We start from the raw sequence: 15,696 nt of genomic DNA on the forward strand, positions 1-15,696 counted from the left end.
ATGCCACCATCCACCGAAGTGCCCCTTCTCTACCCTTTTCGTGACATACTACCACTAAGGGCAGAATTGTCTTTGCATATGCCAGTTAACACCTCTGGATTAAAAAATGGATGGAAGTTTCACATAAGGCACAAAATAAAGTTTGAGTGTCAAATAGAGAAGAAAAGGTTTTTTGGGCCAAAAAGGGAAGCAAATTTTAAGAAAGGGCCAAATAAGGAAGTCCCTCATGGACCCCGTTGCCATGGGAGGGTAGGACAAAAGATGCCATGCAAGTTTGTCGGTGGGATGGACCCCGGGCAGGCAAGGGAACCCGGATCCTCTTCAAAAAACAACGGGGATGGCACCGCTCCTCAATACCGGCACGCGCTTGGCCGGGTTGCCCGACCCGGCCAAGCCCCGCAAGCCGGCCAAACTAGCCAACCCGGCAAGGCACGTCGACTCGGCCCCAATAACTAGCGCAAGACAGCCGAACCCGGCACGGTCAAGGCCTCCTCAACAAGCCAGCGCCACCCGTGGCGTGCTACGCAATCCAGCCGCGGGTCAACTCCCGTCCCATCCAGGCTGTATGATGGGAACGATACTTCAATCAACGATGACCGAGGCAACACTGCCCCGCCCATGCCTCTGGTCAGCAGGAACGTGGCAACAGTGCCCCTCACCTACCCGCTGACCAGGGCTGGCGTGGCTACAGTGCCCCCGCCTTCACCGCTGACGACAGCAAGCGGCAACCTGGCGGAGAGCACTGTACGCGACTCGACTCGGCCACGCCCTGACGATCGACAAGACAGCGCACAGTCCCCCTAGGCATGCGGTGCCCGCACCTATGGGAACCCGGCGAACCACAAGCCCTCAACGGGACCCAGCCCGGGTTCCCGGACACCGACAATATGGACCCACCGACTTGTAACATTACCATTGTACCCCCGGGGGGTTGGACTATAAAACCCCGGGAGCCCACGATCATGAAGGACCGAGCGAGAGAGAAAGCAGAAAACACATACGAGAGAAAAGCAAGTAAGCATAGGATTAGCCACAAAACAGCGACACCGGAGAGAAGGAGCAGCCCAAGCCTTGGCCAGCTTCCTTCCTCCTCCATACAGCTCCAGGAGCAACACTGTACTATCGATCATCCAACTACACTGGGCAGGACTAGGGGTATTATCTCTCCGGAGAGCCCCGAACCTGGGTATGTCCGGCGTCCCGCGCCCGCTCATGCCAACCTCACCTCTAGAGTCCACCAGCGCCCTCGAGCCTCCTCCTCTCTTTAGCCATCCCTTGGCATCTGCCATGCGCCCACCACGACAGTTGGCGCCCACAGTGGGGCAGCTCGAGGAGCTGGCCGGGAACATGCTTCAGACGGGGCCTTTATCCTACACCGACGAGTCCGTCGTGCTGGTGGACGATGTCGTCGGCGCACTTGTCGGTTCCTTCGCCGCGCTGCGCATCTCTGATGCGTTCGCGACCGACGAGTACCCCAGCGAGGTGCTTAGCTACTCTGACTCTCCCCTCTCCCTCGACGGCGGCATTTCCGCCGGGGCAATGGACGTCCACGTGGAGGTCTTCGTCACCGGCGACGGCGCCTCCTCCTCGTCGAGCAAGACGAGGAAGGCTGCCGAAGCCAGGGCCGCAGCGGATCGGATCGAGCCGTCTGATCCATTGCGCGCCGTGATGCAGAGCCTCCGCATCCCCATCGGCACCGATGTCGATGCCACCAACGTCGCTGAGGCCTGAACCCAGCTCAAGGAAAGGCACCAGCAGATGCTGGACCTGTCCGAGATGCTCGCCACCACTCAGCGTCGCCTGGACGCCGTTCGGCTGGAGCGCGATGCCGCCTATGGATTCACGCCCGCCGCGGCTGACCCAAGCCGGGTCACCGACGTGCGTGCCCAGGGGGGAGCGATCAGCCGGGCCCTTGGCGCCGTCCCAACCGTCTATGAGACCCCAGTGAAGAATATGCGCGCTGCCCAGGCAGCCGCAGCCAGCCTGGACCAGCTCGCGGGTGAGGAGCTGAAAGAGCGCATCGGACGGATGCGCGAACTCCTCCACGCCGCCAACACCTAACAGGACCGCCTCAACCAGCTCACCAAACCGGCGGGATCCGGCTCTGCCCGCCTTGGCGGGCCCGGCGAACTTCTGCACACCGCTTCCTCGCCACCCGGCGAGGCGCACTCCAGCCGAGCCCGGACTTGGCGCGACCACACCGCTTCCTCGCCACACGGCGAGGCACACTCCGGCCGAGCCCGGACTCGGCGCGACCCGGCCACTACAGCCGCCGGCGGATTGGGCGACGAGTCCGTCCTAGAGATCCAGCGCGGACCCGGCCAGCATGGCCGGCGTCCGGCTCCAACCAACCCGGCCCCCCGTGGCCTGGCCGCAAGTCGACTCGGCCCGCGCTCCATCGACGACGCCGACGCTCGCCACCGCCTCGATCGGCTCGCTCGCTCCCTGGAGGTGGAGGAGAGCGGCGCTATCGGGCCGGCGTGCTTCGGCCTGCGCATCCGGGAAGAGCCCTTCCCCAAAGGATTCATGCTCCCCCGTGACACCCCCAAGTACAACGGGACGGTGAAGCCAGAAGACTGGCTCACTGACTACACCACGGCCATTGGCATCACCGGTGCCAATCATCGTCTCGCCGTGCGCTACGCACCGCTCATGCTCCAAGGGTCGGCCCGCACGTGGTTGAACAGCCTACCGATGGACAACATCAACATGTGGGTGGACTTCGAGGAAGCCTTCGTCTGCAACTTCACGGGGACCTACAAGCGGCCCCGCCACCCTAGACAGCTCGCCATGTGCGTGAAAGCGCCTACGGAGACCGGTCGCGAGTACCTCGCACGCTGGACTGAGCTCCAAAACAGCTGCGAGGGCGTCCATGAAGTCCAGGCGATCCAGTACTTCGTCAGCGGGTGCCGAGACGGCACCCTCCTCAAGCACAAGCTCTTACGCTCCGAGCCGGCCACCATGGCCGCGCTCATGGTGACGGCGGACAAGTACGCCACCGCCGACTCCGCCATGAAGATCCAGGTGGCGCTGGAGGAAGCCGGGAAGACGAAGCCGGTTCCCCCTCCAAAGCCGGCCGGCGAAAGCAGCCGACAGCAACATCACCAGAACAACAAGCGCAAGGCCGACCAGCCGGCGCCGCGTCACGACAACCGGCTCATCGCGGCCACCGAGCCCGCGGTGGACCCGGCGGCGAAGCGCCGACAAACCGGCAAGACGGCATGGCAACGCGCCATGAGCTTCGAGCAGATGCTCGACGCCCCCTGCAAGCACCACAGCGGCGCAAAACCCTCCACACACACGCTTCGGCAGTGCGCCATCACCAATCGCATCATGAGGGGCGACGTCCCGCCCCCTTCGGCTCCAGGCGCGGGACAGCTGCCTCCGCCTCCACCGCCGCCTCCAGCTGGCGGCGCGATGCGCAACGACGCCTACCTGGACCAGAAAGCGGCCTACGTCGTCTTCACCAGCCTCGGCGACGACAAGCGCAGCGAGCGCCTCCTTCAGCAGGAGGTGAACACCGTCGTCCCGGGCAAGCCAGAGTTCATGCATTGGTCGGATCGCCCGATCACCTGGACCCGGGAGGATCACCCGACAGTCATGCCGAGTCCAGGTGGTTACGCCCTCGTCCTCAACCCCACCATCATCGCGCGACGCACATGCAAGTTCTCCCGAGTCCTCATCGACGGCGACAGCAGCATCAACATCCTCTACCGTGACACGATGACCAAGCTCGGCCTCAAGGCCGAGGACCTGGAGCCGACCCGAACGATCTTCCACGGCATCGTGCCCGGCCTGTCCTGCTCCCCCTTTGGCCGGGTTCGGCTAGATGTCTTGTTCGGTGACAGTGGCCATTTCCGGCGCGAACCGATCTGGTTCGAGGTGGTGGACCTGTCCAGCACGTATCACGCGTTGCTGGGCTGGCCGGCGCTCGCCAAGTTCATGTCGGTTCCCCACTACGCGTACCTGAAGATGAAGATGCCGGGTCCCAAGGGCCTCATCACCATCACCGGCGATTACCGCAAGTCCCTGGAGTGCGCCCGAGACGGCGCCAAGTTGGCCGAGTCGCTGGTCATTCCTGAGGAGAGGCGCCAGCTCGACCGGATCGTCGCCCTGGCAGGTGAGGCCTCCGCCGCGTCGATCCCGACCCCAGACCCGGCCGACGAGGCCGCCTTCAAGCCCTCCAAGGAGACCAAGAAAGTGAAGCTCAACCCAGAAGACCCCAGCTGCAGCAAGTATGTTGTCATAGGCGCCCACCTCGACAGCAAATAGGAAGGCGAGCTCGTCGACTTCCTCCATGAGAATCGGGATATCTTCGCATGGACCCCCAGGGACATGCCCGGTATCCCGAGGAAGTACGCCGAGCACAAACTTCACGTCCGCAAGGACGCCAAGCCTGTCCATCAACCCCTACGACGATTTTCCGAAGAGAAGAGAAGAACCATTGGAGAAGAGGTCGCTAAGCTTTTGGCGGCCGGCTTCATAATGGAAGTGTTTCACCCCGAGTGGCTGGCCAATCCAGTCCTCGTCCCAAAGAAGAACAAGACCTGGCGCATGTGTATCGACTACACAGCCTCAACAAGGCCTGTCCCAAGGATCCGTTCGCCCTCCCGCGGATCGACCAAGTCATCGACTCGACCGCCGGGTGTGAGCTCCTGTCCTTCCTGGATGCTTACTCCGGCTACCACCAGATCAAGCTGGACCCGGCCGACGCCCTGAAGACATCCTTCATCACGCCCTTTGGGGCATATTGCTACGTCACCATGTTGTTCGGCTTGAAGAACGCCGGCGCCACCTTCCAGCGCTGCATGGAGAAATGCCTGCTGCCGCAACTCGGCCGCAATATCCACGTATACGTGGACGACATCGTGGTGAAGACCAAGCAGCACCTCACGCTCCTCGACGATTTGAAGGAAACCTTCGCCAACCTCCGCGAATACAAGGTCAAGCTTAACCCGGAAAAATGCGTCTTCGGCATCCCGGCTGGAAAGCTACTCGGTTTCCTCGTCTCGGAACGCGGCATTGAGGCGAACCTGGAGGAGATCAAGGCCATCGAGCGCATGCGCAAGCCGGCTCGGCTGCGCGATGTCCAGAAGTTCACCGGATGCTTGGCCTCGGTCAGCCGGTTTCTAAGCCGGCTGGGCGAGAGGGCGCTACCCCTGTACCAACTGATGAAGAAGACGAGCCCGTTCGAATGGAACAGCAAGGCACACGAGGCCTTCCAAGACCTCAAACGCATGCTGTCCACCGCACCAGTCCTGGCCGCATCGACCGACAAGGAGCCACTATTGCTCTACATAGCCGCGACCTCGCGGGCTGTCAGCACGGTGCTGGTGGTCGAGCGACCAGAGAAGGGCAAGATCCAAGCCGTCCAGCACCCAGTCTACTACCTGAGCGAGGTGCTCTCCATCTCCAAGCAGAACTACCCGCACTACCAGAAGATGTGTTATGGCGTGTACTTCACCGCCAAGAAGCTGAAGCAGTATTTCCAAGAGCACGTTGTCACCATGGTAAGCACGGCGCCTATTGGAGAAATCATCGGGTGCCGGGATGTCTCTGGCTGAGTTGCCAAGTGGGCGATCCAGCTAGCCAGCCACACCATCCTCTACGAGCCCCGCACCACGATCAAGTCTCAAGCCCTGACCGACTTCCTCGTCGACTGGACCGAGACCCAGTACTTGCCGCCGCCTCCCGACTCGACGCATTGGTGCATGCACTTCGACGGGTCCAAGATGCGACTCAGCTTGGGGGCCGGCATCGTACTATCGTCCCCGAAGGGCGACCGGCTCCGCTACGCGCTCCAGATCCACTTCGCCGCCACCAACAACGTCGCTGAGTACGAAGCCCTTGTGCATGGCCTCTAGCTTGCCAAGGAACTCAGCATCCGGCGCATCCTGTGCTACGGCGACTCGGACCTGGTGGTGCAGCAGTGCTCCGGCGAATGGGACGCCCGCGACTCTAACATGGCAAGCTACCGCTTCCTCGTCCAAAAGCTGTCCGGATCCTTTGAGGGCTACGAGTTCCTCCATGTCCCGCGTGCGGAGAACGAAGCAGCCGACACGCTCGCCACGATCACCTCATCACGACAAGACATCCCGTCCGGTGTCTCCCTCGAGCACCTGCACAAGCCGTCCGTCAAACCATCACCGGACTCCGAGTCCATCCACGTTCCAGACGACCCGGCCGCACCTCAACCCGGCCCGGGGACTGCTGAACCCGGCCCAGGGGCTGCTCAGCCCGACCCGGCCACCATAGACCTGCACCCGGCCGTCGCCATCCCCGACCCGGGGGCTGCTCAACCCGGCTCAGGGGCTGCCGACCCGGAACCCACCCTAGTGGCCGTCTTCGCCGTGGTTACGGCTCCATCTTGGGCCCTCCCAATATCAGAATTTTTGGAGAATGTGGTTCTCCCCATGGACGAGACCGAAGCTCGGCAAGTGCAGCGCCGGGCATCTGCCTACAACATCATCAACAACAAGCTCGTCAAGCGCAGCTCCACCGGCATGTTCCAGCGCTGCGTCGAGCAGGAACGGGGCATCGACATCCTCGACATACATCAGGGCGAGTGCGGGCACCATGCCGCATCACGATCCCTGGTGGCCAAGGCGTTCCGCCACGGTTTCTACTGGCCCACGACCCTCCGAGATGCCGAGTCGCTCGTCCTCAAGTGTGGGGGATGCCAGCGCTTCAGCAAATGCAGCCACCAGCCAGCATCAGCACTCTGCACCATACCGATCACCCGGCCCTTCGCGGTCTAGGGACTCGACATGGTGGGACCCTTCAAAACTGCTCGAGGTGGCATGACGCACTTGCTAGTGGCAGTGGACAAATTCACCAGGTGGATCGAGGCAAGACCAATCAAGAAACTGGACGGGCCAACAGCCGTCCGGTTCATCAAGGACATAGCAGTGCGCTACGGCATGTCGAACAGCATCATCACTGACAACGGCACCAACTTCGCCAAGGACGCGCTTGAGCAATACTGCTTCGTCTCCGGCATCCGCCTCAACCTGGCCTCCGTTGCGCATCCGCAGTCCAACGTGCAGGTCGAGTGGGCCAATGGACTCATCCTGTCCGGCGTCAAGCTGTGACTCATCGAGCCACTCATCTGCTCACCCGGCAGCTGGCTTGACGAGTTGCCAGCCGTTCTCTAGAGTCTACGCACCACGCCAAATCGATCGACCGGGTTCACCCCGTTCTTCCTCGTCTATGGAGCCGAAGCCGTCATTCCGACCGACGTCGAGTTCGACTCGCCGCGCTCCGCGATGTACACCGAAGCCGAAGCCAGAGAAGCCCACGAAGATGGCGTTAACCTGCTCGAAGAAGCACGCCTCCTGGCGCTCAGTTGCTCGGCCATCTACCAGCAAGGCCTGAGGCACTACCACAACAAGAAGATCAAGCCCCTCACGTTCCGCGAGGGCGACCTCATTCTCCGACTCGTCCAAGAGCAGGCAGGCCAGCACAAGCTGTCCCCTTCATGGGAGGGCCCATTCATCGTGAGCAGTGCCTTGCGCGACCGCAACGCCTACTACCTCATCGATGCACGCAAGTCAAGGAAGCGCAAGAAGGACACCGCCGGTGAAGAAACGACCCGGCCATGGAACGCGGAACTCCTCCGCCCGTTTTACAGTTAGCCGCACGAGCGTAGGTATCGTCGCCTTTTGTAAACGCATGAAACTATGGGGTCCCCGAACGAGACTCAGGGGCTGCCTTTTGTTGACCAATTTATTATGTCCCTATTTTCTTGCATCACTATATCACTGAACCCGGCCACCAGTCCGACTCGCTCGACCCGGGGGCTCGGGGGCTGGCCGGCTCGGTCGCCACCCCGCCGCCTTACTTGGTGATTCCTGATAAAGTCAGGATGCCGTGGTCCCCCACTTCGCCCTAAAGCCACAGATCCAGCTTTGGCTGTCGGCTGGCAAGCACAACGGGCCAAAGCTCCTTTACACTTCATACACTAAGTCAAAGGCTGCCGGGTCGATCAACCCGGCCCACCATTCATCAAATAAACAACCGCATGACCGGATACTCGCCAACCGGCTTCGCCGGATTGCCGCCAACCGGCCCAGTGGGTGTTTCGCTCTCCCTCAACGTTTCGAGGGACCCAAGTCCTGCACGATCCTCTCAAAGAACCGAACTCCTTGTCACAGACCGGAGGCTCGGCCGTCTGACTCGCGGGGGGGGGGGAGGTTTGAGAAAGGAAAAACGCATGAAATCGGTCCAAAAAACAGAAGGCAAAAAGCAAAAGCACCCACGACATCTACATAAGTATTTAAGAAAAGGCCCACAGCCCGAGTTCATTACACCCTAAAAACCCCCAGTGGGTGGGTGGACCTGCTATTTAACAGATTTTACACAAAGTGTCTCAAGCATCTCCAGCGCCGCGTCGCGACGTCGACGGCTCTCCCCTGGCAGCCTCCGGGTCCAGCGAGGCGCCGGTGTCCTCCTCAGCACCCGCGTCGCGGTAGACGTCCGTCTCCTCCGAGCTTCCCTCCGGATCATGGAGGAGCAGGCCGTAGTCGTCGCCGTCCATGGCCTTGCCGGCTTCCGTCCGCTCCGGATGGAATTCGTCGTGGAAGGCGAACTCGGTGATGTAGCTGGCCCGGGAGGCGATCCGGCCGGCTTGCTCGTGCAAGAGCTACTCCGAATCGGCCCGCTGGCCCATCAACGCGTCCTGCTGCAGGTCCGGATGCCAGGACAGCGCGAACCGAAGCGCCGTCTCAGCACCGGCACGAGCGGCGGAGACGCGCCACTCGCCAAGCCGGTCCGGCCCCATCTCCAACCAACACGCCAGGCGCGAGAAGCTGCTCGGTTGGACGGAGTCCGGCCATAGGGCCGCCGTCATTGCGGTGCCGGCCTGAGACAGCCTCCCCAACTACATTCCCAGGACCTGCAGGCGGGCCTCAGCGGCGGCGATGATCTCTGGGAAGCTCCAGGCCACCCACGGATCCGTCCCGGACCCAACGATGCCGGTCGAGTCGCGCTGATGGCGGACGGCTTCCTCCGCCAGCCGCCGCGTCTCCGGGAAGGCCCCTGCCACAAAGGAAGAAGCGAGTTAGAAGAAGAACAACAAGGAAGAAAGGCCGGATCCCGACCCGGCAAACGACAGAAGAAGCACTTAGTGGAGAAGGACTCTTCCAGGTGCTGCGCCACAAGCAACGTACCACGCCGCTCTCGTTCAATGGCGCGGTCGCGCTCCTTGAGCACCTTCTCCAGATCGACCGCCTTGGTAAGGGTCACCTTCAGCTCAGCGTCCTTGTCTTCGGCCGCCTTCTCGGCCGCCTCGCGGCAACGGGCCTCGTCCTGACGGCCCCCTCAGCCGTGGTGACCTGCCCCCGCAGGCAATCCACCTCGGCCTCGAGCCGGCCCTTGTCGTCGGCCAGCTGGCCGCGCTGCTGGTCCGCCTCCACCAGGGCCTGCTGCGCCTCTGCCACCTTGGTGGCTTCTGCCTTAAGGAGCTCCACCTCAGCCTCGAGGTGGATCTTGTGACCCGCTAGCTGCTCATGCAGCCGGTTGACCTCGTCGAGAGACCGCCGAGCCGCAGCCGCCTCCGCCCTCGCCTGCGCAGGCTCGACGCCAAGACGGCCGGTGTCGGCAACGAGCCGGTCGTAGTGATGACCGGCCCGGAGCAGACGAGTCCGCCAGGACATCACCTCGGCTGCGAAAAAGGACTCAACTGAAGAAAAAAAAGCAAGACTTAAGATTTGGCCCAACTATTACACAGTTGGCCCGAATCTCGGGGGCTACACCCAGTGGGTGCGCTAGCGCGCCCCCACTAGAAAAGAGCACAAGAATACCTGTGGCGACGCGCAGCTCCTCGTCCTTGGCGGCAAGCTGCTCCATGAGCTCCCGGTGCTTGCCTAGGAGACGATTGTAGGCGGCGACCCAGAAGGCGTCGAGATGCTGAAGAAAGCAGAAATCAGAACAAGGCCAACACTCTAAAGATTCGACCCAACTACTACGAAGTTGGCCCGAACCTCGGGGGCTACACCCAGTGGGTGCGCTGGCGCGCCCCCATAAAGAAGAAATTACAAGAAGACTTACCAGAACGATGCGCTCCAGGTCACGCGTCCGCTCCACCTCGGCCTGGGCGAAGGCCTCGAGTCGTCTGTTCGGCCACGCAGGCGGTGACTGACGGCGTCCAGCGCTGCCTCCTCCTGGGTCGGAGGCCCGTAGACAACGGCGCTCCCGCTCCGGGCCGACTGCGGCATGGTATCTCGGCGCCCTCCCTGCCGGGGCACCAAGGCATACTCCCCGCTGGCCGCTCGCGACGCGGCCAACACCTCCTCCGACGCCCCTCCCGGCGCCGCCGATGACCCGGAAGCCGGGATGCCCTGCGTCGCTGTCTCCGGCCCAGCTGCCGGGGTGGCCTCCGGCACCGCCACCCGCGGTGCCTCCTCCTCCGACACCACCACCCACAGCGTCTCTTCCAAAATGTCGCCACCTCCACCACCATCAGTCCCCGCTCACCCGACCACGTCGGCCCGCGGCGGGGTGTCATCCGCCACCTCCACGACCTTCCGGTCGGGGATCACCACCTCAGCCCGGCCTCCATGGAAGCGCTCCCTCACCGACGACGGATCAAAGACCGTCGCCTCCACCACCGTGCCCTTCGGCATCTCGCGCCAGGCCGGCTCCGCACCGGCTCGCGCCCATGCCGCCGCCGCGTCGGTCCAAGTACGGACCGATGCCGCCTCCAGCTCCGCCTTGGCCCGGTTCCTGTCCCGCCAGGCCAAGGCTTCTGCGTCGTTTGGATCCAGGCCGAGGTCCGAATCAGCCCATCCCTCCACCTCGGCCTGGTCGGCGAGGTCAGACTGGCTCCTGCGGAACTCGGCCCCTTCGGCGTCCGCGGCTTCCGCCGCCGCCCTCGCCAGTGCGATTGGCAACCCGAAGAAGATAGAATAAGCAGAAAAGAAACAAGACTAGCTCAAGGAAAAAAATCAGAGCGCAAACGAGAGATGAAGCTTACCCCGCCAAGACCGGGACCGGGGTTGGCCTCCCGGCCCCGGCCAGGTCCGCCGTGCGCTTCGGGGCCTGGGGTCGTGGTGCGACGCTGTCTTTCCCATGTGGGCGGCTCGGCGCCGCCCCATGCGAGGACCCGACGCTGCCCGCGTCGCCGCCTCCCCCGCCTAACGCTACTACACCGACAACTAGCGTCAGCACCGACCGTTCCGTGCTGCGGTCAGCAATTCAAGACACATGAAGAAAAACACGAGACTTACCCACGCGACGCCCAGCGCCGGCGTCAGACTCGGCCTCCTCCTCCCCACCATGAGCCGCGGGCTCCTCTGGCGCCATCGGCGTCACCTGCGATGGGGCCCGGGCGTAAGGATGGCGAATCACATTCAGAAGTATCCCCCGCGTCCCGTCAGGACGGATGAAAAGGTGCGCGGCAGCAAAGTAAGAAGGCCAGACACTCACCTGCGGCGCCGGGTTCGACTGGCTGTACGGTGCCTTGCCGAACCGCCAGTCCTCCCCAAGGTTGGCCTTGGAGATGTCATTCACGCCGCGCGCGATCTGCTCCACGGACAGCCGCGTCGACCCCATGCGGTTGGGGTCTTGAAGGCCGACCATTTCGTCGATGAGGCAGGAGCGCCCCTGAAGCAGAAGGACCCGGCACCTGACGACTGCAGCAAGGAGGTCAGTGACGGTGAGCCCCTCCTACATCCTCATCACCGTCACCCGCTCACAGAGATTGACGATCTCCTGCGACGGGCGCCTGGGCGAGTAGCCCCAGTTTGTCTTCGCCCGCGGCGGTGCGATGGCGAAGGCCGGAAGATTGATGCGATCCACACCAAGGTTGCGGACGTAGAAGGAGTTTTGCCACTTCTTGGCAGAATCCTCCAGCGGGATCTTGGGGAAATCCGCCCCGAGCGCTTCGAGATGACGGTGGCGTCGCAATCGGCGAACTCCCCGGCCGACGGGCCCTGCTGCTTCAAGGAGAAGAAGCGCGCCCAGAGGTCGATCGTAGGCTCGACCCCTAGGTACCCCTCGCAAAGGGTGACGAAGCCGGAGAGCTGGACGATGGCGCCGGTGCTAAGATGATGCGGCTGGAGCCCGAAGAACTCCGGGAATGCGTGGAAGAAGGTGCTCGCCGGCAGCCCGAACCCACGCTCGAAGTGCGTGAGGAAGACCACGCGCTCCTGCCCCTCGGGCCGAGGCCTCTGCTCACCGCGTGGCAGGCAGACGCCGACGTCCGTCTCCCGCGGCAGGCGCCGCGTCGCCCGGAGTTGGGTGATGTCCTCGGAGGTGACATTCGAACCCATCCAGGAGCCCGATGGCAGCGGCATGATCAAAGGAAGAAGAAGGAAGATGGACGGCGAAGGAGTTCTACTCGAAGCAGCGGGCGCCGCTGTGCGTCAGTTGCAAAGAGCGGAGCGAGAGCAAAGGGACAGGAGGGCGCGAGCGAGAATAATGTCCGCCACTCCCTGCCCCCCGATTTATAACCCTCGGTTTGAACGTGGGGAAGTGGGGAAGTGGGATCGTCTGCATGCGCCAGTTCCACTACCCCGCAATAAGTGCTCACGTACATGTGCAGTAACTACCCGGGGAAGAGCAACCGGCCCCCGGATGCTGCAATAAATCCGCGTGCTTGGGCCAAGGGCGCGCGGCGGTGGGCCCCAGCTCGCCGCCTGGTCCCGTCACGCGCGTGGCCTGTCAGGCCCCTCCGACTTCAGGGCACCACGTGGCGCCCGTGCAAAGCCCGAGGGATTGCCCCAAGATTTGGCGGACTTCTCAGTCCCCGCCACAGCCGGGATGCCATGATCCAGTTTCCAAGAAAACCGACACACAGTGGGTGTTGCCGGACCCGGCGCTCGCAGAATCTACCTTGCTTAAGGGGGAAACTGCGAAGGCCCACTCATCCGAAGACGACGGACCTTCACAGCTTCGGGGACTACTATCGGGGGGATGGACCCCAGGAAGGCAACGGAACCCGGATCCTCTTCAAAAAACAGCGGGGATGGCATCGCCCCTTAATACCGGCACGCGCGTGGCCGGGTCGCCTGACCCGGCCAAGCCCCGCAAGCCGGCCATACTAGCCGACCCGGCAAGGCACGTCGACTCGGCCCCAATAACTAGCGCAAGACAGCCGAACCCGACACGACCAAGGACTCCTCAACAAGCCAGCGCCACCCGTGGCATGCTACGCAATCCAGCCGCGGGTCAACTCCCATCCCATCCAGGCCATATGATGGGAACGATACTTCAATCAACGATGACCGAGGCAATGGTGCCTCGCCCATGCCTCTGGTCAGCAGGAACGTGGCAACAGTGCCCCTCACATACCCGCTGACCAGGGCCGGCGTGGCTACAGTGCCCCGCATTCACCGCTGACGACAGCAAGCGGCAACCTGGCAGAAAGCACTGTACGTACTCGACTCGGCCATGCCCTGATGATCGACAAGACGGCGCACAGTCCCCCTAGGCATGCGGGGCCCGCACCTAGGGGAACCCGGCGAACCACAAGCCCTTAGTGGGACCCAACCCGGGTTCCCGGACACCGACACTACGAACCCACTGACTTGTAACATTACCATTATACCCCCAGGGGGTTGGACTATAAACCCCCCCGGGAGCCCACGATCATGAAGGACCGAGCGAGAGAGCAAGCAGAAAACACATATGAGAGAAAATCAAGTAAGCATAGGACTAGCCACAAAACAACGACACCGGAGAGAAGGAGCAGCCCAAGCCTTGGCCAGCTTCCTTCCTCCTCCATACAGCTCCAGGAGCAACACTGTACTATTGATCATCCAACTACACTGGGCAGGACTAGGGGTATTATCTCTCCGGAGAGCCCCGAACCTGGGTATGTCCGGTGTCCAGCGCCCGCTCATGCCAACCTCGCCTCTGGAGTCCACCAGCGCCCTCGAGCCTCCTCCTCTCTTTAGCCATCCCTTGGCATCTGTCGTGCGCCCACCACGGCAAAGTTCTTTTCCATAAGCATGTATGACTATTAACGAAATACATGCCTACATTATATTGATGAACTGGAGCTAGTTCTGTGTCGCCCTAGGTTATGACTGTTATATGATGAATATCATCCAACAAAATCACCGATCCAATGCCTACAAGCTTTTCACATATTGTTCTTGCTAAGTTACTACTATTGCTGCTACTGTTACAACTACTATAAAATTATTTCTACTACTATTACTGTTACTATTACTGCCAGTACTTTGCTATCGCTATCAAACTATCATACTATTGTGCTACTGATCACTTTGATGCGAATATTTAGTCCCCAGGTGTGGTTGAATTGGCAACTCAACCGCTAATACTTGCAAATATTCTTTGGCCCCCCTTGTGTCAAATCAACAAATTTGGGTTGAATACTCTACCCTCGAAAACTGTTGAGATCCCCTATACTTGTGGGTTATCAAGACCTTTTTCTGGCGCCGTTGTTGGGGTGCATAGCTATATTTGTTGAGTCACTTCGAACTTATATCTATTGATCACTATGAAGAATCTGAAAGATACTAGAACCAAGATTGTTCCCTCTAAAATGATGGGAGGTAAGGAATTGCCATCTAGCTCCGCACATGATTCACATTCTGTTTTGAATAGACTTGCAATGCTACCACTTGCTATTAATTCTGATATGTCACAAGTTATTGATGATGCTACTTTTGCTATGAATGATGCTTATGATGATGCTAGTACCTTGCTTGATAAGAATGTGCCACTAGGAGAATTTCTTGATGAACAACTTGCTAGAGCTAAAGATATTGAGAATGTTGAAACTGATGAAATTACTGAAACTGATGGAGTCTTTCAAACTGAGAATTATGAAACACTATTAGATCTAGCTCTCGTAGATATGAGTTTCCCAAAATACCTGAGTGTTATGTTATGGATGGAGAGGTTGCTAGGAACTTTCTTGCTTGGAAGGATAGAGATGATCTTACAAAATTATTATGCAAGTTGAAAGAATAATCTTTGCATTCTAGAATGAAATGTGATCCTAAGTTTGCTACTTCACCTATCTTTATTACTGATAAGGATTATGAATTCTTTGTCGACCCAGAGTTAATTACTTTGGTTAAATCTGATCCTTTCCATGGCTATGGAACTAAAACTGTTGTGGCACATCTTACTAATTAAATGATATAGCCACCCTATTTGCTCATGATGAGAAAATTCGCTACTACTATATTCTCAAGTTATTTCTGTTCTCATTAAAGGGTGATGCTAAGATATGGTACAGTACTCTTTCTCCTAGTTGTGTGCGTAGTCCCCAGGATATGATTTATTACTTCTCTGGAAAATATTTTCCTACTCATAAGAAACAAGCTGCCTTATAGGAAATATTTAACTTTGCGGAAATTAAAGAAGAGAGTCTCCCACAATCTTGGGGGAGGCTTCTCCAATTAGTTAATGCTTTGCCTGATCATCCTCTCAGGAAAATGAAATATTGATATCTTCTATAATGGATTAACCGATGCTTCTAAGGACTTCCTAGATAGTTGTGCTGGTTGTGTTTTCATGGAATGAACTGTTGAACAAGCTGAGGAGTTATTGAATAATATATTGAAGAATTATGATGATTGGACACTTCTTGAACCACTGGCTAAACCCACTCCAAGAAGAGGGGTATTCTATTTCTCAGTCCTGAAGATATGCACAAAGCAAAAAATGTATGAGGGAAAAAGGTATTAAAGCTGAAGATGTTAAGAATTTACCATATTTCGA

General features: G+C 59.7%; 1 protein-coding gene and 1 pseudogene across 1 annotated transcript; one reads left to right on the forward strand and one right to left on the reverse strand.

Moving 5' to 3' along the window:
- Positions 1–1,758: 1,758 nt before the first annotated feature.
- On the forward strand, positions 1,759–6,758 carry LOC147959492 (uncharacterized). Its single transcript, XM_087532686.1, has 6 exons — positions 1,759–1,944; positions 2,065–4,235; positions 4,574–4,850; positions 4,914–5,399; positions 5,586–5,836; positions 5,882–6,758. The coding sequence occupies exons 1-6, from the start codon at positions 1,759–1,761 to the stop codon at positions 6,756–6,758; spliced, it is 4,248 nt and encodes a 1,415-aa protein (XP_087388812.1).
- A 4,435-nt stretch (positions 6,759–11,193) lies between these two features.
- On the reverse strand, positions 11,194–12,293 carry LOC147959493 (uncharacterized; annotated as a pseudogene).
- Between the last annotated feature and the right edge of the window lie 3,403 nt (positions 12,294–15,696).

The sequence above is a fragment of the Triticum urartu genome, chromosome 7A (assembly GCF_056163025.1).
Source record: "Triticum urartu cultivar PI428250 chromosome 7A, HENAU_Tu73, whole genome shotgun sequence".
Classification (NCBI taxonomy): Eukaryota; Viridiplantae; Streptophyta; class Magnoliopsida; order Poales; family Poaceae; genus Triticum; species Triticum urartu.